The sequence below is a fragment of the Callorhinchus milii genome, unplaced genomic scaffold, assembly GCF_018977255.1.
Source record: "Callorhinchus milii isolate IMCB2004 unplaced genomic scaffold, IMCB_Cmil_1.0 Scaffold6, whole genome shotgun sequence".
NCBI lineage: Eukaryota > Metazoa > Chordata > Chondrichthyes > Chimaeriformes > Callorhinchidae > Callorhinchus > Callorhinchus milii.
This window is the reverse complement of record NW_024704747.1, coordinates 19,325,705-19,348,679: the sequence shown is the minus strand read 5'-3', so window position 1 is coordinate 19,348,679 and position 22,975 is coordinate 19,325,705. Positions and strand designations below refer to the sequence as shown.

At 39.0% G+C, this 22,975-nt stretch overlaps 1 protein-coding gene across 2 annotated transcripts in view; it reads left to right on the top strand.

Moving 5' to 3' along the window:
* LOC103182909 (diacylglycerol kinase beta) overlaps positions 1-22,975 on the top strand; it is a 175,823-nt gene that overhangs the window by 95,168 nt on the left and 57,680 nt on the right. For both annotated transcript variants that reach the window (XM_042336191.1, XM_042336192.1), the window contains 6 exons: positions 72-188; positions 3,949-4,022; positions 4,919-4,993; positions 9,223-9,308; positions 11,203-11,292; positions 12,020-12,180. In XM_042336191.1, coding sequence (XP_042192125.1) covers positions 72-188; positions 3,949-4,022; positions 4,919-4,993; positions 9,223-9,308; positions 11,203-11,292; positions 12,020-12,180 — 603 coding nt within the window. The remainder of the gene's footprint in view (positions 1-71; positions 189-3,948; positions 4,023-4,918; positions 4,994-9,222; positions 9,309-11,202; positions 11,293-12,019; positions 12,181-22,975) is intronic.

Sequence of the window (22,975 nt, the reverse complement as noted above, 5' to 3'; positions counted from 1 at the left end):
AGAAAAGGGCTTTAAGAGCAGCCTAAGAAACAATCAAATTTGCTTTATTCCTCTTGATTCCTGTTTTAAAGGATAGGCAGCCCAACCAGAAAAAGGCGGAGAGTGATTCACCAACAAGCACAAGTACAGATGATAACAATCAGGCCTTCAAATTTAACACCACAACGGTGGACGGACAGGGGCTCCAGGTAGGCTGAGAAGATCCCACCTGTCACTGTCAATCACCATCTAACAGCTTATGGCAGGGCGGTCCAACTGGTGGCCCCTGGGCCACATCTGGCCCAGGGAGATGATTTCATCCGGCCCGCGAACCACTTCCTACTTCATTGTCTGATAAGCAAATACAGGCGACACGCAGGCACTGAGCCAATCAGAAGACAATCACCAGGGGCTCAGGCTCTTCCCGGCAGCAGGGCAATCAGGATAAAATCTTACTTATTTGGCCCGTGGATACTTCTCAAATCTGGCATCCAGCCCTCAGCAACCGAAAGGTTGGACCACCCTGGCTTATGGCAAATAAATCTTTCTACGTACTATTAACTTCCAATTGACACAGAAATCAAATCAAAGGCTCATTCATTATGGAGCTAAGGTTTCCACGGGTTGCTTTGGTATTACAAACTATTGGATAAACTTTCTGTCGGGGGCGGGGGAGAGACATCTGTTGCACAGCACAGTCTTCTGCGGCGTTATCTCATCTCTGTGGTCTGAATACCTTGTTTATGACTCTGTGGTGAAGCTTTCCTGCCTTTGTTGTATTCCTGTGTGCTATCGTTTCATACATTACAGCATGCCATGCACGATTTTCATTCAGTGCTCTAGGTTGCTGCATTATCTTTACTGCCTGTGCAAAGATGAGTGCTTTCACGTTCAAGTGCATATCCTCCACTGTGTAACGTAAGTCCGTGTAGTTTACGCTGCCTTTCTATTGAGATTTTCAGGGATCTCTGAAGTAGAAGTTTTTGCACCACCTCAAGAGCTTTGGGAACCGCCTGCTTCAGAGGTTTGGAGGTGCAAACCCTTGACTGTCCAATACCTTGGCATGCCCTCCTGATGTGAAAGGCGCAATATAAATGTGATTTGTTATATTGTTGTTGTTGTTGTTGAATCTGTGCGCACTTGACATCATTGTGTGAGAATCCTGAAGATGTTCAAACATATGTGAAAAGGTGTTAGAGGTTTACTTTGTGATTTCCTCTCATCACATAATGGTCGGAGAATCTCGGGGTTGGGGGTGCGGGGGTGGGGAAAAGGAGAGAAGAAATGCTGGGAACAAAATGTTTTTCTTTTACCCGCATTCCCTTGCAGTTATTTGGCAAGGGGAAATTGACAGAAAAATCTCTTAGTGTTTCATGTATGCACAAAAGTCTGACTGTGATTGTGATATTTAACGTGATGATGAGAATGACTCCAAGCAGGGGTGGATGGAATGTCTCCAGGCCCACTGCACACACACATACACATATATACACACACTACACGCACACTATGCACACAGTACACACGCACACACACCATACACATACACACAGGTACTGTGCATTATCCCATACACCTAATAGAACTTCTTAAAGAGAAACTCAGTTTGTTTTATCATGGAACTCACATAACGACAACAAATCTGATTTTAATACTAACATTCATATTGATACTGAGTCACCATTGCAATTGGGCCATGTTCACATCGAAGAGACTTCTTAAAAGTTGTGTTACAACCATGAGAGTACAAGCAAAGCAACTGAAGTGTGGCCAATTAAATGTTAATGAAGCTGCGAATCTGACATTCATTATAGCTTAGAGAGCCATTACATTTCCTGGCAAGCATTCATGCTATGGTCCATGGAACAAGTCAAGTCATCTGAATTGGAAAAGTAGCTGCTCAGCTTGATTTTAACTACCCATAAATGCCACTACTGTCCAGTGACTCCTTTTGGAAAGTACACAAATTCTGGCAAAGGGAGAGGAACGGAATTGACCTGATTCGTGATTTTTCCGAGAGGAACTTTGCTCATTTTCACACCATTTTCCTGCTGGACACCAAGAGCCTCCTCTGGCTGACACACTTTCCCAACTTACAAATCCTTTTTTGATTTTCACAAATTGGATCACAATGAAGGGAGCTATATAGATGCTATAGAATTGCTTAATCATTATCGTCCGAGACACATGATCGTGGTCACATTAAAAAATTTCATTCAAGGGACAACTTGTCAAAGAGCACATTAGATTGTACATTCTAGAAAATGCTAATTATATTTGTGCTGTTACGAATCTTTTCTTTAAGATGGTGTATGGTGTACACTCATGCGCACAGACACCCCATTTAATAATAATAATAATATTTGCATTTGATATAGCGCCGTATCACGTCATTGGAACATCTCAAAGTGCTTAAAAACATAACATAAGAACATAAGAAATGCTAGAGGAAAAAAGACCCAGGTCCATCTAGTTCACCTTCCACCTTCCTGGCGGTTGCATGCACACATGTCCCAAACTACCTATGTACTATATCCCATAATGTTATTTCTTAAAAGAAAACTATCTAATCTGTGTTTGAAAGAATCAACACTTCAATCTGTGTTTGAAAGAATATAGTGTATTGATTTGACTATATTTTGTGGGCGAAACACCACAGCAAGCAATTGCGTACAAAATATAAATAAAATATAAAAATAAAATATAAACAAAATAAAATGTTTTCTCTTACTGAACAATTGAATTCATTTTGTTGTTGTCAACAGGTAATTGGGTTCAATTCAGATCAACCCATAAATCCCACCTGTCAGGTTCACTTTTTCTCAGCTCAGAGATAAAGCACTAAAGGTGGATTAATTCAGATTTGTCATTTATAGCACACATGTTTTCAGTCTGTTCTGCTCATTGAAAGAGCATTAGAAATTGCCCTGTAATGTTACATTCATACGAGAGGGAAGCATGAGAACTGCGAAAGAGCTTTATTTCTTTCACTGGTGAGCTGCCTTGAATGTGCAACAAATGCCATTCGGCCCATTATGTCAGTACCTGCTCTTTGAAATGAGCTATCCAAGTCAATTCCACTCGCCTGCTCTCTCCCCATAGCTGTGCAAACTTATCCTCCCCAAATAATCATCTAATCAGCTGACTTCTCTCCCTCCCCCCCCCCCCCCCAGAGTGGGGAGGTAAACACGGTCTTGGAGCTGTAGACTTTACCCGGAGTGAGCAAGCCAAGCCTATTTATTTTTCCCTTCTAGTCTCGTCTGATGTACCGATTAGACTTTCATCAGAAGTTGATGCAGATTGTGCAAACCAGTGTTCCCGCACACCCCCAAAGCAGGAAAACATTTTCCTCTCATCCTGTATTTAGAACCATAGAAATTTATGGCACAGAAACCTATTTTGTCTGTGCCAGCTCCCTCAAGAGCAATCCTTTCAGTCCCACTTGGCTGCCCTTTCCCTATACCCCTGTAATTGACTCTCTTTAAGCTATCTATCTGGTTCCCCCTTGAAGGCAAATTTAGATATTGTCTCAACTCTTGCTTACACCATATTCCATATTGGATGAAAAAAATTCTTAAAACTATCTTACTTGCTGTCAAAATTAATTAGCCTGGCTATAATCTCTCTGAATTGTTAATTCCTCTAACTTTTCTGCACACAGTATTCCAGATGTGACCTTATTAATGATCTATACAATGTTAGAATGACGTGTTGAATAGCTTCATTCATTGTATCTTTGCATCAATTGGAGATGTTCAATGATTTCCATTATTTGTGCCTTTTTGAATGAATACTGTATGCTCCTATTCCAATAACCATTATCTTATATTTATCCACTTTAAAATCTGCTGTTTCTTGAACCATTTGTTTAACTGGTTAAGATCCTGACATACAGTAGCAGATCAATGCATTATACTATGGTTACTGGACCTTTACAGAGTAAAATTTTCAGTATTCTTTATTTTACAGATCACATCTGTGCCTGGTACACATCCACTACTGGTGCTTGTGAATCCAAAAAGTGGTGGAAGGCAAGGAGAAAGGTAATTTTTTTTAAAAAATATTGTTCAACCAGATTAAAAAAGCACTGGTTCAGTTGGTAGCACTCTCACCTCTGAGTCAGTTTGGGCCTCACATTGGGTCTTTGTACCCATACATATATTCAACTACAAACATGCACCTTCGACTACAAATACATAATCACTACACTTTACAGTAAATTCAGTGAAGTCCTTTGAGATGTCTTGGCGCTGTGATAATAATAATAATCCTTGCATTTGATATAGCGCGTCTTCTAGATATCACGTCTTCTAGACATCTAAAAGTGCTTCACAGAATATACTGTACAGTGAATTGACTGTACATTTGTGGGCGAAACGCAGCAGTCAATTGCACGCAGCAGTGTCCCACAAACAGTCGTGGATTGAAGTGACCAATTTATTATTGTTTTTTTTCTTGAAAGATTGATATCAGGCATAAGGAGTAAGGAAACTTGCCCAAGGTTTCGCCCTTCTGGGAATCAAACCCAGGTCTCTTGCTTGCAAGGCGAGTGCTCTAACCACCGAGCTATAGGACTCCACAAGGTGCTATATCAAAACAAAGATTCTTCTTATTAGTAATAGTATTATTATTATAGTGTAGGTTCACACTGCATTGGGGGAAAACTGCATTGTTGAAGCACTTTCATCCTTCAGATGAAACTTTAAACCGAGGTCTGTCTGTCTGTCTGTCTGTCTGTCTGTCTGGGTTAAAGATCCTATGACACGACTCAAATAAAAAGGAGGTTTTGCAGTTTTACCTTTTGGTTACATCTTGCAGAGTTCATGAGGAAGAAATCCAGTCTCTTAAAAATACATTTTGCTTTGTGTTCTTAGCTCGTTATGTTTAATATTACATAATATTACCCTTGTGTGGTAACAGTGGTTGTCCTTTTCCCTAGAGTTCTCCGAAAATTTCAGTACCTTCTCAATCCAAGACAAATTTACAGTCTTGACAGAGGTGGCCCTGTACCAGGGTAGGTGTGATTTTCTGGTTATTATTTTAAACAATGGACTATGATTAAATCTCATGTTTGAATTTGTTCCCCAATTTTCTCCATCTTACTCCTGAAGGTAACCACTTGTGTTAAGCTACAGAACCTTGGGTACCAATGAGACTCCATTCAGTAGCTTGCCCAAGTGGCTGTACTTTGTGTGTTAACGTCAGTTTTACCCAGCCTTGTGCATGCACTTGTGCAGCTGAGGTGATTAGATAGCAATTAGCTGTGGAAAATCTGTTTGATGTATGCCTGCTCATGAAAAGTATTGTAGTTTATTCTGCGGATCACTTCATTGCTTCTGCTTGAAGAGTGGCAAAGAAGAGGAGACTTAACGAATGAAGAAACACTGGAATATATTTTTGGTAATGGAAAATTATAACACATACTCTGTGTTGAGAAGGGTTGGTATTCATGCTTAGCTGGAAGAGGAAAGCAGTGCAATATCATTGGAGTTAAATATGTCTTAGCTTCCTACAGAATTACCAGATCTTAGTTGAATCCACAAGTAAAGTTTTTATGTTTATTCCTTTTGTACCATTCCGGTTGTATTTAAAATGATTTCTTCCTCCTATCTACTTTAAACCATTTATGCTATTTCTTGGTCTAGTTTAAACACTGGTACCGTAAATAGTTAATGTTTTATTTCCTCAGGAACGACTAAATGTATTGACTTATACATTGGTTTGATGATTATTTATCAAATTGTTCTCATTGAAACACTTGTTCAGATCTGTTCCTGAGACACCGCCAAAGTGCCATATCACATCCTGTGCAACTTCCTGGCATTCTTATAGGAATTTATTTGATGTGTTTTAAAAGCACCTTTTGTGGGGAAAAAAAATTAATGCTGCAAGCAGTGCACTTGTTTTTAACTTTCAACCCAAGCTTTTGGGTTGGAGCATTGCCAGGCATTCACTTTGAGTGAGTGTACCAAAGTTTCTACTCATCTTTGGAGTCATTCTGTCAGACCTAAATCCAAGTGTTGGTCCAAGCTCTGCCATGGTCACATTGCTGAGGTCCTCGAGCATTTTTAAATGCACGCAAAGATCAGAGCAGAACAGTCACCATGTCGCATCACCACACTGCCATTCAGTGTTTGCCTGAAATTATCTGTGTATATCAAGCTGAGTTCGGGTGTCCCATCAATGCGATATTAGGTGTAAAGAAATATGGTGCTGTGCCCCACCCTGTCCTACACCCATCGACCTGGGTTGCTAAACATTGGGGAAAACATCCAATTTTGTTCACACAAGTCCAGGAGAGAAATCGTTGGATTGAGTTCACTCATTTTCGGGGTTTATGTTTATTTTCTAATAGTCCAGAAGTTTGCATGGTAGTTGAGCCTGCACCGTGTCGACTCCTGTTTGAACTTGGAAGATCCAATTTGATGCTCGGTGTCATTCTGATGAGGTAGCCTTCAGCCATTTAGGTTTGTTTCTGGCCAGATTAATTAGAAACCATACTTGAGGCACCACAAATATGCAACACTGTTCAGCTAAAGCACCATCCAGTTACTTTACAAAAATTGGTCCATTTCAAGTCTCCCCTTGACATTGGTGTTTGAGGGAATATTTGAATAGAAAAGCCTAAACTAATGAATCTGTGTCCAAGAACCTCTTGACCCACTGATTACGGTTCTCAAAGTGTCTCTAGCCTGAAAAATCATCATTGTTCAGTGACAATGAGATGAATTTATTTTGCTGAACTAAACTGGTTTTATATGTCTCAAATGTTTTATCAACAAAAATCTACTCAGTAGCCAATGTGCAGCTAATTGTTTGATATTCCGTAACTGCATTCATTACCTATGCTGTAAATTCAGCACGTTTCTTTGTTAAATCCTCACTCGTTGATCTGGGATGTTATTAACCATGATAGAAAAATGATATCTTTTATAAACTGTATATAACTAGAAATGCATTGAACAAAAAAGCTGGCCAGTTATCTTTGTTTAAAGAACGTATCCAGTATCCCCCTCAATTCTTTTGGTCCTGAGAAACAAACCTTCTGCCTCAAACCCAGTTTATTTGCTGTAACATTCATGAAATATGAATAAACGCTTATGTTGAACCTTTCACAGCTTCGTGCCTGTGATGTAATTTAAATGGTGCAGTGGAGCCCTGTGTGGGCTAGAGTCATAGTTCAGGGGCATATACATTGCTCTGCGTTCTAGAGCCTATTCGAGCATGCCCCTGTTTAAAGAAATCATTCTATTAACACAAAGCAAACTCAGTTTAATCAATGATGTTAGCTGATAATAGTTTTGCAATGAAAGATGTCAGGATTTTTCAACATCAGTTAGGTTTGGCACACATTTCAGACATGCACTTTTAATTTATAACCCTCCTTGCATTTGCTATAGTGCCTAGTCGGTTGAAACATATAAAAAGTGCTCCACAGAGTTGTTTTATATAAAGTTTAATGTATTTGTTGGTGAATGCATCAGCCAATTTGAGCACAACAGCTGCGACCTTTTGTAATATCTGGGAGATTGTTGGCCAAGGCACTGGAAGAAACTCTCTTGTCTTTTCAAATGGGATCTTTATTGTCCACTTTAACAGGCAGACGGGACCTTGGTTTATTGGCCCCTCCGACAACACAGCATCCCTCCAGCGTAGAACTAAAGTGCCGTTCCTAGACTGAGCTTATTTACAAAAACAAGAGATAGCTCGTGGAGCGCATCACAGGACTTGATGTGCCATTTTTGTCTGATGCAACGTGTGTTGCCATTTCCTTCTAGGCAGCACATGAGGTGGAGTGGAAAAGTCAGTTAAATTTCCCACTCTCCAAGTAGATACTGAAAACAGGCCCAAAGGCACAGTTGGGTAAAAGGGTTGCCCATTGTGCAACACTTCCATTGAACATGCAATGGAAACCCAGCCTTAAGGTTAATGCATTCCAGTGAAATGTATTGAACTTTCCCAAATAACAATACCATAAACATCCTGCGAATAGTAAACTGATAGCAGATGACTGTTGAAACCTTCAAACTCTTGTGTAGAATCCTAAGGTTTTACATTTGCGTAATTTTAGAAAATAATATTGTTGTTAGTTGAGTCTAGAAATATTACAATGAAACTTTAACCATCAGCGATATTATGAAATCCATTATTATGAATATTTTGGTCATCTGCAAAACTCCTTTCGACCAAACCTCAGCGTGCATTGCTGCATTCTCAGCTTAGTCATTCGAAAGTCTGCTTTTTGTGTTTCACAACACAGCTTGTAAGGAACAACATAAAAGGGAAAGATAGACCGGGTCTTCACACAATTTACCAAGAGCCTTTGAACATCAAAAAATGCACAAGTTGTTGCCTGGACCCGCAGAGAGCAAAGAGATTTTTTTTCAACTTACTTTTGAAATGCCACATGTTTCTGAAAAGACTGTATATTTTTATATATAAAGGACTGCTTTCTGGAGAAAAATCTGAGATATGTCAAAAATCGGCTTTCTGTTGCATGCTGCTTCTGTTATTTACTTTGCTGAATCCCCAAAATAATTGCATTGCTCTCAGCAACTCAGTGGTTAATGTGCAAACTGACATCCAGGTCATTCCAGTATTTTATTTTACATGTGGACATTAGTGGAGGCTTATAGGGAAAAATGCAGAATGAGGATGGCAGATACACTCATGGACATAGGGTGTTGCTGGGGTCAGGACAGAGTGTGAGTCTTCTTTGGAGGGAAATAATAATAATCCTTGCATTTGATATAATAATTATCCTTCTATTTGATATAGTGCTTTTCACATCTTTCCGGTGTCTCGAAGCGCTTCACACAATATACTGTAAAGTGAATTGACTTGAATGAATTGAAATACATGTGACAGGGTAGGTAGGTAATTTTTTTGTGGCTTGTTGAATGAGCGGGCTCGAAGGACAGATCTCATTCCATACTTTACGTTCATTGCAGCGTGGCAACACTTGAAGCCATAAAGTGGCAGTAAGCAGTGCAATAGAATTGTTTGGTCAATCAGGTATGATAGGCTTGATTGAGATTGGATCAAACTGAACCTAGGTGGTTGACTTGTTTTTCTTCTACAATATTGGTATGTGTGAAAAATGTATGGATTTTATATTTAGCATCAATTGCCTTGTATCAGCATTTCCTTTCACACAGTATAATTATTCATATCTGGGCCCAGTGCTCAGTGGATTTAAAGTCCGTAAGAATGTGATAACTTACACATCGTTTACCTTTTCAGATTAAATTTTTTTCATGATGTCCATGATTTTCGAATCCTAGCTTGTGGAGGTGATGGAACAGTTGGATGGATACTGGATTGTATTGGTACTTGTAACATTCAGAAAAATTACTTTGTTAAATATATGTATAAATATCTTGAAAAGACATTTAATCAAATGTATCCTACTCGTAGAAATTCTACCTATTTTTCTTTCTCTTATATTTCTTTCCTACCTCCCGCTCCAACTCTCTTCCTGTCGCTCTCCACACTGCCTCATACAACAACTTGCATTTCTGTAGTGCCCCTCACTCAGTGTAGCATCTCAGAGCACTCAACCTTCCACGCTGACTCTCTCCCTGTCGCTCTCCACATGGAGACTGATGGGAACAGAGTCCAAGTGGGAGGCAAAAGACAACGCGGAGAGCCACAGGAAGAGAGTCGGAGTGGGAGATAAGTGTATTGTTATGTAATGTAATGGTAAGTGTTTTTTATTATTAAATATTAGTTGCTTTTTTTACAGTAAATACATGTGTTGTAAAAGGAAATGTAGGGCCTAAGTACTAGAATAGTTGCAATGTGCTATTTATGTTGCTTTGTGTCTCAAGAAATATGTTATATTAGACGAGAAAATAAAATCATGTTAATCTATACAAAAATACTGTTTCTTGGAAAGAGGGGGTGAGCATGGGGCATGAATCTCTGAATGGGGTGCAGCAAAAAAAGTTTGGGAACCTCTGGTCTAGAATAACATCCATTACAGTGAGAGGTTAAACTGAGGTCCCGTCTGTCTGTTCAGGTGGACATTAAAGATCTCATGGCACCATTCGAAAAGAGAAGGGAACAAACCCCCAGATAAAATTGGTCAGTCACGTCATGGCTGTTTATAGGACGTTGCTATGCGTAAACTGGCAGCCAAGTTCACCTACAAATAAACAGTCACTACACTTTGCAGTATAGCTTTTGAAGAGCTTTAAAACGTTTTGACAATGTGATGAGATGCTATATCAAATGTAAGGATTATTACTATTGTTTTGCTATTACCAGAGAGACAATTATAAAATTGCATGAACCACATGATTGATGGTAAAGTTCCATTGTTCCAAAGAACTAATGTGTTTGCTTACAAAATACACAGTCACACCACTTTACAGTATATCCTGTGAAGTGCTTTGAGAAGTCTTAATGATGTGATAATACTAATTAATCCTTAATAATCTTTCCATTTGGTATGGCGCTTTTCACGTCATCCAAAATCGCATCACAGGATCAATTGTAAAGTGTAGTGACTGTGTACATTTTTGTTATAAGGAACTATATCAAATGCAAGGATTATTATTAACTAAATTGTAAACATCTAAACCCAAACACAAGAGCTCTTTACTTGTTGTTAGCTATAACATGGAGTTCTGTAGCGTATTGGTTAAAACATTCACCTCGCAAGCGAGAGGACCTGGGTTTGATTCCTGGGCAGGACGAAACGTTGTGCAAATTTTCTTACTCCACAAGCCTCTGTTTACCAAGCAATAAGTAATAATAATAATCAGTTGTTAGTCGATTGGCGGATCGCTTTACCGGGGCTAATAATCCCTTCAAAAAAAAATAATAATTTGCACACTCAATCCACGACTGTTTGTGGGACCTTGCTGTGCACAATTGGCTGCCGGGTTTCACCCACAAAATTGTCTGTCAATTTACTTTACAATATATTCCGTGAAGTGCTTTGAGACATCTCGAAGATATAATGAGGCACTATATCAAATGCAAGTCTTATTGTTATAATATTAATATTATTAGCACTCTGAGACGCTACCCTGTGTGGAGAGCACTATATAAGTGTGAGTTGTTGTTGTTGTTAATGCATTTCATATTAGCGTTTATCATGTTGAACATCTCAGAGCGTTGCATTCTGCAGACTGTTCATCGCATTCACCTTATTGTGCCGCAGTAACCTGGTTTCCATTTTCACTGACCCTTCCATATCTATTGATGCTATTTCAGATAAAATTAATCTAATAAAACATCCACCGGTAGCCGTGTTGCCATTGGGTACTGGGAATGATCTGGCGAGATGTCTGCGGTGGGGAGGAGGTAAGAATTTATACCCTGCAGCTGTCATTTACTGTACTCTGCAAATTGTATTTTTAAGGATGACTACATTGGCTTGAGTAATAATGCATAATATTAATTTGTTTCTCTGACTAATGTTTTTTTTATGGCCTAGTCTTTGCTAACAGAAATTGCTCCCACTGCTTCCCTCTGCTCAACTGAAACTGTACTCTTCCTGTTAAAAAGGGTTCCTTATGTTATTCAACGAAAGCTAGGAGGCAAGATTACAACATTTCCTAGTTCTTCCCCTCCAGCGCCAATGATTTCTATCTTATGAATAAATATTGCAAACACATCATTGGGTGATGTAGGCAACAGTTTTACTTTCATTATTTACATTTACTTTGTCTCTATATCCTACCAGTAAGGATTTCTCAGTAATGTTCAGAGCTACACCTCGACTGAAGTCTTCAGAATTGTTTTCAAAGATCAAAGCAAAATGTGGTAATCTAGCTACACTAGAATTACACTGGTTTTAAGACAGCGCTGAATCAGTTGTATTAGATTTCTTCCACTGTGTATTAATATGGATAATTTACACTTGTGACTTCAGTAAAATTCTACTAGTCGAAAGGCTCCAATGTAAATACGTACTTGGGTGTTCCATCTTCAAATCCTAAGTGCTTTGGGAATCTGAACAGAACATTTGCTTCAGTCTGGTGGGTGGCAGAGAGCACTTTGAGCTAACCCTTGTGTTTGTTTGGTAAAGGTTACGAAGGTGGAAATTTAATGAAAGTTCTCAAAGACATAGAAAACAGTACAGAAGTGATGTTGGACAGGTGGAGCATAGAGGTGATACCAAACAACAAAGATGAAAAGGGGGATCCGGTGCCATACAGTATCGTGAACAACTATTTCTCTATGGGGGTGGTAAGTACCAATTTTCCTTTAATAAATGATTTCCCTTTAATAAATCCATTGGAAGTTTATCATTTCTTCCACATCCCATATATGCTTTTCACACGTTTCCCCTACTTACGGAGAAGAGCGCAAATAATATTTTTTTAGTGGAAATCATTTTCACAAAAGATGTGTAGATTTTCCCATCAGTGTCGTACTTACATAGCAATGTCTTGGTGCCTGTGTGACCAACACACTCTTGCCAATAGTAACCTTTATCACTAAGGTGAAGGTTAGAGGCTACAGTCGAAACTGAGAATTAACCTCGACTCCGAATGTTCAATCTGAAACTCCAAATTATTTCCAAAATTCTGCCCTCTTTGCTGAGAAGCTTTAAGGATTAGTGGAGTAATGACTAGAAATTAGATTTTTTTTTCTAAAAAGTGAATTGACTGTATGTGAGCGAAATGCGGCAGCCAAATTGCACACAGCAGTGTCCCACAAACAGTAGTGGATTGAAGTGACCAATTTATTATTTTTTTCTTGAGAGATTATTATTAGGCTTGTGGAGTGTGGAAACAAAATTAACTTCAGATTTTTATTTGTAAATGGATTCAGATCGTGAACATTTCTGCAGTAAATTATAAAGGAAATATTCAAATAATGATAGTGATAAGTGATAATGGTCCTTCAGAAAGAGCAAGTTTGAATGCATTATTGCGTTAAGCTGTTCAAAGAAAAAATGAAGAGCAACTGACAAGGCCTGGCCTACACTATCTTTGAACCTGTTGCATGAGATGGAAGCTAGCTTGAGCCAGGCAGTCTGAAAGATGAAGATAACAACCGAAGAGTTGTTAAAGACCAAAGAAAGTCACATGTTCCAAAATATAATTTACACAAAACATAAACTAAAATAGAAGTTCGCTCCCAAACTATACAGTCAATTCACCTTACCGTATATCCTGTGAAGCACTTTACGACGTCTCAACGATGTGATAAGACGCTATATCAAATGCAAGGTCTATTATTATAGTTCACTGCTGTGCCATTCCTCATATTCCTTTGAGCATTTCGATATTAATCTGTCATCTCAAGATTTATCAAAAATATGCAGTCAAAATTTTGGAAATATTTTGATGTTATGCGAGGGCTGCTGTGACAGCAGTCTTGATTTTGGGGCTGCAGTAAAATCTTTGATCATAAATGTGCTCTTTGGCAAGTGCAGAAGGAAACGTTTCCTTTTTTTCGCGAAATCTACATTTATTTATTTTATTGCAGAACAACCGTATGCTTAGGGTTTTTCTTTGACTTTACCTTTTCTTTGATTTCTGGTTCGTATTGGTAAATGATGGATGAAAGGAGCTGTTTGAAGTCGGTCTCCCATATTCCTGTTCAATGACTCACTCTTTGCTAATGATCCCCCTGTTCTGATGGCTGAGCTACATCAGTTTGCATGCCTTGACCGTGTTGGCACACACACGCACTCACACATCCAGTGTTATGAGGGGTATCAGGGAAGAAGCTATTATCACGTAAGTCTTTGCAGCCATATTGCAAAAAAACTCAACCTCATGCCTACTTCAAAGACAGCAAATTTATTTTAAAAAAGCATTTGTTTAATTCTGGCCACACAAATAAATAAATCATTCTGTTTAGTTTTAAAGTGTATTTTCTTAAGATAATGCATCAAGGTGTTTTTTTTTAGGGAGCGGTGGGTATTGAACATCTGGGAAGAGGGGGCGGTTTTGTGTTGAATAGCGAAATAGTGCATCAGCCTGGCTCAGTTGGTAGCACTCTGAGGCAGAAGGTAGTCGGTTCAAGTCTCACCTCGAGATTTGGAACTTAAATCATCTCTGCAGTGCTGGAGGTGTGCAGCATTGCCAGATGAGAAGTTAAATGAGGTCCCAGCAACCTGTTCAGGTGGATGTTATTGCACAACTCGAAAAGAGAGGAGTGCTTCAGGGTCCATTGTCCTGGCCAAGAATTCACCAAATAAAATTGATCACTCACATCATGCTGTTTGTGGAACTTAGCTGTGTGCAAATTGGCTGCAGCATTTGCCTACAAAATATATAATCATAACACTTTACAGTAAATCCTGCAAAGCACTTTAAGACATCCTTCTGATGTTAGAGGCGCTACATCAAATGCAAGGATTATTATTATTATCATTTTTGTTATTCATATCATTCTGAACTATGAAATTATTCCTTTACGCCTTTAATGCTAAAATGTCAAAGTTAAAGGCTTTTGCTCACTCAATTGGATTGAGAGCGCTAGAACATAGAAGATAAAGCTGTTACACTTTACATGAGTCTTCAATAGTTGGTGACCTTAATCTTACTGTGACTATTTATCTAACATCATGAATTCTTAATGCAGAGCTACAGTTAAATCACAAACAAGTTCAGTGTGGCAACCAAGGATTTGACCAGTGAATATCACGTTGGCTACAGTTCACAACAAATTTAAAACCAGCACAAGAAGCAAAGTGTTTAATGAAAAATGGATCCAACTAATGGAAGTGGTAAAGTTCATACCACTCAAATGTGCTGTTGTTTGGCATTTTTAAACCCGTTATTAAAGATTAAAGGTGCAGTAGCTTTAGTGAATCGTGCACAGAAACTTATTTTATTTCTATAAACAGCATCTCAAAGCCAAGTGACAAACTGATCTACATACATTTGTCAGCCTTTTACTTTGCTACTGATAGCTATGTTACAAAATTGTTTCTCGTCCATATTGATGATACATAAGACATGTAAGATGATACCAAGAGAAAGCATCTGCAGTACATAAGCATATGTATATACCTGTGAAAGCAGTTGTGTATTTGCAGATTATAAACCAGTCAGTTAATGTAATTTAAAATGTTTCATTGACCCATTTTTTCCACTCGGCTCCTGTTAACCCTACAAGTCAAAACACTAATGGGTAGTTCTAGCTGGACAATCAGTGAGACATTTGCAAGACATTGCTCTGAATGGCAACCTACGCACTTTTAACTGGTTAAACACCAGAAGTACTCCAACTCACACTCTGGAAGCCCCAAGCCTAGTTTTTTGCCAATCTGATCTCTGGAACCAGGAAAATCTTCGGGCAGAGAAGTGTGCATTTCATTCCAGATACCGAGAAATTTCCATGTGTAGGTAACATACATATGTGGAACTCTGTTGGTTTGGATACTCTTAAGCACAGTGATCAGTTTCCTTCAATATTGTCAAACACCCAGCTGGCCAAAAAAATCATTGCCCCCTTAATTCATTGTTTGAAGTATCAAAAATGTGATCTACAGGATTTTCACTTGAATATTTTCAAAACTCTTGAAAATACTTTGCAACATTTTAACCTTTGTAGACAATGAACATATAATAATCTTTGCATTTGATATAGTGCCAAATCACATCGTAGAGACGTAGCCACAGAAATTTAATGTAACGTGTAGTGATTATATACTGTAGGCAAACGCAACAGCAATTAGTGCACAGTCCCACAAACAGCCATGAAGCGAATGACCAATTTTATCTGGTGGATTGTTGTCCAGAACGTGGAGAACCTCTCTTCCCTTTGCGAGTAGTGCCATTGGATCTCACTTGTCCCCCTGAACCGGCAAATAGGACCTCAGCTTAATGTGTCATCCAACAAACGTCACCTCCGACAAGTTGAAAACATTCACGGTAACTGAGGTTTGGAGTTTATGGAAAGCACACTTTTCTGTTTGCAGAATAAATTCCAAGGTGTTACACACAAAGTTCACCGTTGAGTAATGATCGTATTTAGAGAATTTCATTTAAACTGAATTCAGTCCTTTGTTTCTGTTCATAAAATTGCTTCTTTAGAGTAAATATTGCTTTACTGCAAAAAGATCTTTTTGAAAATAAGAATGAATATGAATATTAACATGGATTTCATAATACGGAATGTATGCATTTTCATTTTTATCAATATTGGTTGAATATATAGAATATAAAATGTCATTAGTTGTCAATATAAGTTGTCATCATAACCTCACAGCACAAATTCTCTAGATTTAAGGAATAGAATGGAATTATGAACTCACTTTAATAATAATAATAATAATCCTTGCATTTGATATAGCGCTTTTCACGTCGGGAGGACGTCCCAAAGCGCTTCACAGAACACACTGTAAAGTGAATTGACTGTATATTTGTGGGCGAACGCGGCAGCCAATTGCGCACAGCAATGTCCCACAAACAGTCGTAGATTGAAAATGAACAATTTAATTATTGTTTTTTTTTGGAGGGATTATTATTAGGCGTGTGGAGTAAGGAAACTTGCCCAAGGTTTCGCCCTGCCTGGAATTGAACTCAGGTCTCTCACTTGCAAAGCGAGTGCTCTAACCACTGAGCTACAGGACTCCACTTTATTCAGTGAATAACCCCCAATGGTTCTATGCAGGTTTACCGATACTTCAGTTAGCAAAGGATTTGAGTTTTTTGTGGGGTGGGGAAGGTTACATCTTGATTACACAACTAATCATTGGGACTGATGGTATTTGTAAAATTCAAGTCAAAATTCAGTCTGAAACACCCGGAAACCCATTGAGAAATCCATGCTTAAAAGTCTCCAAACTAAATACTGAGAGTTCCACACATGTGTGGTTTCCGTTTGTTTTGTATGGAATGCACACTCTCTTACCCAGAGGGACACATTCTTGTTTATCTAAACCCAGAAAAAAATACTGGGCACAGGTTGGAAACATCTGAGGATTGTTGGTCCCAGAGTGTGGGTTCGCAGACTGCTGGAGTCTAACCAGGCAAATGGCCTACATTGCCTTGTGTATCATGTGATGATAGATTCTTTGAAAGTGCCTGTGAGAGTTTCCATAACAGTGGCATCAATATCAGTTGTAGGGCTTCGAAGTATTCAGCTCTGGGTGCTAGGGTTCTCAGACTGGGGGTCAGTTGATCAACTCTTCATAAGAGAATACAATGGCAGAGGAAATACCAGCATTGCAAAGATCAGTTCTAAATGCATTTAAATTCTCAGAGCTATGTCAACATTAAAACTTTTTTTTGAATAAAAATACACAGAAGGAAACTAAATATTGCCATATCAGAAACCTGTTTTATGTGCGTGAATCATTCAGCCAATGTTCTCGTTCCCAAACTTCACATTGATAGTTCCTGAGAGAAATACCAATGGCTTATCTCGTGCGAAAATAGACTGATGCAAGAAATGATTACCATGAGTCATTGTATCAATTATAGATTCAGCAGCAATTAGACTTGAAATTGAAAATTTCCCAATGATTATGATTTCCTGTAGCCTCTAGTACCTGCTTACTTGTTCAGCTTTAGCTGGAGTAGATAGCCGTTAACTGCTGCTAATTTCTATCCAGATTGCTTCTGTGGTCTTTTTTTTGCAATTACACCAACCCTGTGGACCATTGTTATTACCAAAAACGTATATAGCGCGGAAATAGGCTACTCGGCCCAACCAGTCTGTGCCGTTGTTTATATTCCACATGAGTCTTCATCCATTATCTGCACTTACAAACGTTATACTTCTTCCCTTTCCTCCCTCTACCCACACCCCCACCACCCCACCCCCACTCAACAATGTATGGTTGATGAATCATTCTTTTATTTCTTTTATCCCCTCGGAAACTTTCACAGCTATAATTCCTTTAAAGGATGAAACACGATCACATCAGTCATGCCAATTTTAGCCGACATCAAGTGGGGTTTACGAAATCAGTGTTTATAGATTATTTGTTCATCTCGCGTTGCACCTAACCTCCAGTACTGTTCTTGAGTAGCTATGTGTGTGTTTGTGTGTGTGTGTGGTGGGGGTCTGTGTGTTTTTGTTCATGGTTGTACCAATCAGCTCGCAAATCTCTTCCCTTCATTACATCTGTTACTAATTCTTCAGCTGTTTCTTCCTTCTTCCCCCTGAATCTTCTTTCCTGTTGCCTCACATGATAGAAAACCACTTAACTGCAGTATTTGACTGAAATGCTCGTTAATTGCTTTTCCATTATTTATGATGGACATTTACTGTAACCTTAACCAGTAGTACTTCAGTTGATGACAATCCAATCTTACCTTTTGCCGCACCTAATAATTGGAAAGAGCAGTAAAACCTCATTAATTGACAGTTTAGACGAAATATTTCAAACGGAATAATTAATGTTTTCTGTTACAATGAGGGCATAATTGTCTGACAATATGGTAATTTCTTTTGCTAATGTTATGTGATTAATACTTAGCGGATTCACAGAGCTGAGTAATTGTGAATCAACTTATCTCCAGTCCTATCACATGGGCTGATGACTGACAAATAAAACTCAATTTCAATAAATGCAAGGTGCTGCATTTCGGAAGTAAAACTAAGAGTCCCACCTATTCTGTGGATGGGATAGAACCTGCAAAGGGGGAAACTGAAAGAGACTCATTGCTCACCATGTCAAAATGGTGTGAGGCAACAAGCAGGATGCTGGACTATATTGCCGAATCAGTTGAGTTTTGATCCCCAGAAGTCATACTCTGGCTGAGCAGTGCTCAAAGGCCGCACTTTGAGTACTGAATTCAGTTACAGTCTCCGCAATGTTAAGGGGGATGTCCAGAGGAGAGCAACCAGGAAGATTCTTAGTTTATAGGAAATGAGTCAAGAGCAACAATTGGACAAGTTAGGGTTCTTCAGGCTCCTTGAAAAGAATTGTGTTAGCTGAACATAGCTGGAAAAAGAGTAAAGTTAACTACAGGGGAACCTCATTGTCATATAGTCCTGTTGGTCCAACAGCTCAACAACAATTAGTGTAGAATAGCATTTTGGAGCTCACAAACTGAATTATAAGCAAAAAAGGTTAAAGTAGCCAACTTCCTGGTCTTTGGGTCACCTCTCATGTCACTTCCTGTGCGCTAAGTGCAGGAAGAGCTGCCGACTACCTTCTGCGTGCTTTTTTCATGAAGTGATATCAGTGGCTGCACAGTAATGTGGATTACTGCTCAAAAGAAATTAAGTCAAAAGCTGTGGATTAAATGACCAATTTTATTCGGGGGATTGTTGGCCAGGACACCAGGAAAAGCTTCCTTCTCTTTGCGAACAGTGCCATAGGGTCTTTAATGTCCACTTGAACAACCAGACTGGGCCTCAGTTTAACATCTTAGCTCAAGGATGAGCACCTCCAACAATGCACTGCATTGGAGTCTCAGCCAAGAGTTCTAAGTCTTGAGGCTTACACCCACAAACTTCTTTACTCTGAGACGAGAGGGCTACCAACTGAGCCAGGCTGACACACAAGTGTGACAAATTCCTAGCAAAAAGAGAGGAAAAGAGTTGATTATCTTTGATATCATTATACTAACGCATAAAAAAAATTCCGCAAAAGGAAATCTTTCTTTTGGGTCTAAATATGTCACAATGGGGAGAAATTATCCCACTCACTTTTTGAACTGGAAACAGACTACTTCACAAAATCACAGGATTAGTTATATATACATACACGTATCCAAAGATTGCAACTATATGGTTAGTAACGCATATTGTTAGATAGATCGTATATGGTCTTTAGATATCCGTTTCATAATTGTAGACTTGCTGTACAAAAAAGTACCAGTTATCAGTAACCTTCTGGATGTAGATGTTCCTGAGATGAAGGTAATTACATCTGGTTTAAAAAAAGATGACAAGAGTAGGATTAACCATAAGTGTATGCTGGTTACAACTTGAAAGGTTTTGTAACATGAGGGGAATCAACGCCTGGATCCTTTTTTAAGTCTGAACAGTGTCAGAGGAAGTATCAATGACAGGAAGTTAGTTACAGAGCAGTTTATTTTTTCCAAAACTAAATTTAATTCTTAATTATGTTTAATAGAGCTCCGATTTCAATTGGGAAGTCACGACAGTCATTGCTGACCTATAACGCAATGTACACAATGCGTACATAACCTTTTTAATTTTGAAACGGATGGAAGCTTGTAAGTTGCAAGTGCAATTCCTTTTTATATGATGAGTTTACAATTCTTCTGTTTGATCAGTATCATTGCTTAAGTCAACAAAAAAAGGAAGCGTTGCCCTTTGCTTTCAATGCTTTCTTTTCTTTTCTGTAATAGTACGAGCAAGCCACACTGAGATCTAATTAGACAGCAATATTATGTGTTTGATAACTTACTGTGAACCGGGCACTTCCTTCTGTGGGTAGTAGATGGTGCTTAATGTTTAGCAGAGATGAAAAAAAACTAGATTTGCTTTTTATAATCATCAGGAGAGGATCTTGTACCTTAAGTGGTACTTCTATATAAACGTTTTACATTTTCTTAAATTATTGACTAAAAGTATCATCTCCCAGTGTAACATACAAGATTCTGTTGATACCCTAACTCTATTGGTCACGTGTTTAAAATCCATTATCCATCCACTTCATTAAAGATTAGAAATTTAAACTTGGGTGAACGATTGTTTTTAAACTCAATACCTGCTTCAGCAGCCAGGCATTCATTACATCAGATCTCCTCAGGGACCCTCACTGCAGACTGCACGACACCAAAAATATCTCGCAAGAAAAGATGGTCACCAGCTTATTGTATAAGCTTGGACATCCAACTTAATACGGTAAATGATATACCGCTCTGTGCTCTCTGTTACACACAGTCATTCATGACCACTGAAAGTCATCTGTGAGTTTCTTAAACAAAAATAGAGATCGCTGGGAACACTCAGCAGGTCAGGCAGCATCTATGGAGAAAGGAAAATGGGTCAACGTTTCGGGTGCATGACCCTTTGTCAGAATTGGCATCTGCAGTATTTTGAGTTTTATTTGTGAGTTTTTATTAACTTGACGAGTTCATCATGGGAAAGGGAATTCGGAGGGGTTGAGGCTGATTTTGAGTATAAACAGCGGAACAAACCAGGGCTGAATGGGCTGTTTCCGTACTGTAGTGTTCTACGACTTCCCACATATCATCCGCTTAGGGATTATTTCTTCCAATCCATCCTTTCTTAATAATAATAATAATAATCCTTACATTTGATATAGCGCCTTATTATTATTATTATATAGCGCCTTATCACATCTTCGAGACGTCTCAACCCGCTTCACAGAATGTACTGTAAAGTGAATTGGACAGAAACAGAAATATGAGTAGGGGAGCAATGGAAATACTCCCAGCTACTGAGAAGATGTATCATTATTCTGTTGCGCCTAATACTTTCTGGAATTAGGTGAGCAGGATGCGTCCCTCCAGGGAGAGAGTGTGCATTCCATTTCAACAATCTATCTCTGGGATTTCCATGTGTAGGTGGGATGTATGGAATCCTCAGCTTGGTTTTTGATACTCTTAAGCACAGTGATGGGTTTCCGCATGTGTCTGATCCCCCCCCCGAAAAAAAAAAATTATCTTGTGATCACACAAAAGTGACTCATTCAGCAGAGGATTGTTCTGCTGATCAGGAACACACCGGAAAACACAGCACCTACCTTGCTCCACTGCCTGCTTCCTGCTGGTGTCCATTGTTCACAATTTAGCAGCGTCTTAAGCAAAGTCTTTTACACCAGTCATGATCCAGCTACTCAGCAGCACACCAAATAACTCCCGAGATTCTGTTATTTTGTAAAAATCTACAGGAATGATCTTCATCCCAGCAGCCACGGAATGCCCTGAATGTTACTGGAAGCTTTTGAAATTGAGTTCATCCTCATTTTTAAATCCTTTCAACGGTCCTACCTCTGCGACCTTCTAAATCCCTACCAATCTGCCCTCTCCCTCCGCTCGGCAGAGAGTGCTGGGAAAACTAGGCAGGTCAGGCAGCATCTATGGAGAATGTGTCACGCCCAATTGGCAGCGGTCAGGCCTTCAGCCTTTCTGCTCCCACTCTTTATCGCATCAAACTATTTGGTTAATGAGCCCAGCATCGTGACCTCTATCATCCTTCCTGGTTACCCTCTGTACTGAGACGTACTTCCTGGCGTCTGTTCAAAAACCTTGTGCCCTTTTACCTTACACTGAACTCATTGCAGCACCTGACATATGAGTCGTGGAACAAAAACAGAGAGAGCTGTGAAAACTCAGCAGGTCAGGCAGCATCTATGGAGAATAGAAAGTGAGTCAATGTTTCGGGTCCACGACCCTTCGTCAGAGCTGGCGAAGGGTCGTGGACCCAAAATATTGACTCACTTTCCATTCTCCATAGATGCTGCCTAACCTGCTGAGTTTTCCCAATTCTCTGTTTTTGTTTCAGATTTCCAGCATCTGCAGTATTTTGTGTTTTATTTATGAGTCGTGGAGGCTGAAGAGGAACCTTTGCTTCCTTAATAGTGTTGTGGTTTAGAGCATAGACAGCAAACAAACATAAAAATACAGTACCTCAGCCCACCACATCCAAGTTCCAACAGATCCCATCCACCAGCTCGAAAATCCCCCAAAAAGTTCCTCACAATCCCAATGGGAATTGAGATGAAATTAAACTCACCTGTCTGAGATGATCTTCAATGATTTAATTGATATTTCAAAATATATAGATACCTAATTAATATGCAAGTTGGAAAAGGAGGGAACATTTTCAAATGACAAATGGATGTTCAATGGGAGACTCGTTAGATGGTCGTGCAAATTGTGTTTTTCTTGCAATTAGAAAGAAAGCAATATGTGAGGTTAAAAGACCCATAAAAATCCAATAATGTGCTGCTCAAATGAAGAACCTGTCAGTAGTCATTACAATTACAAATTGATAAAGGACTGCATTTCAAATCGCGCTGGAGTTATTTTCATTACTCTGGCTATTATATTAATAATGCTTTTCAGCCGTTATATCAGCTACAATCCATTATTCATGGAAATGGCACTTTAGTTCATTTGATTTA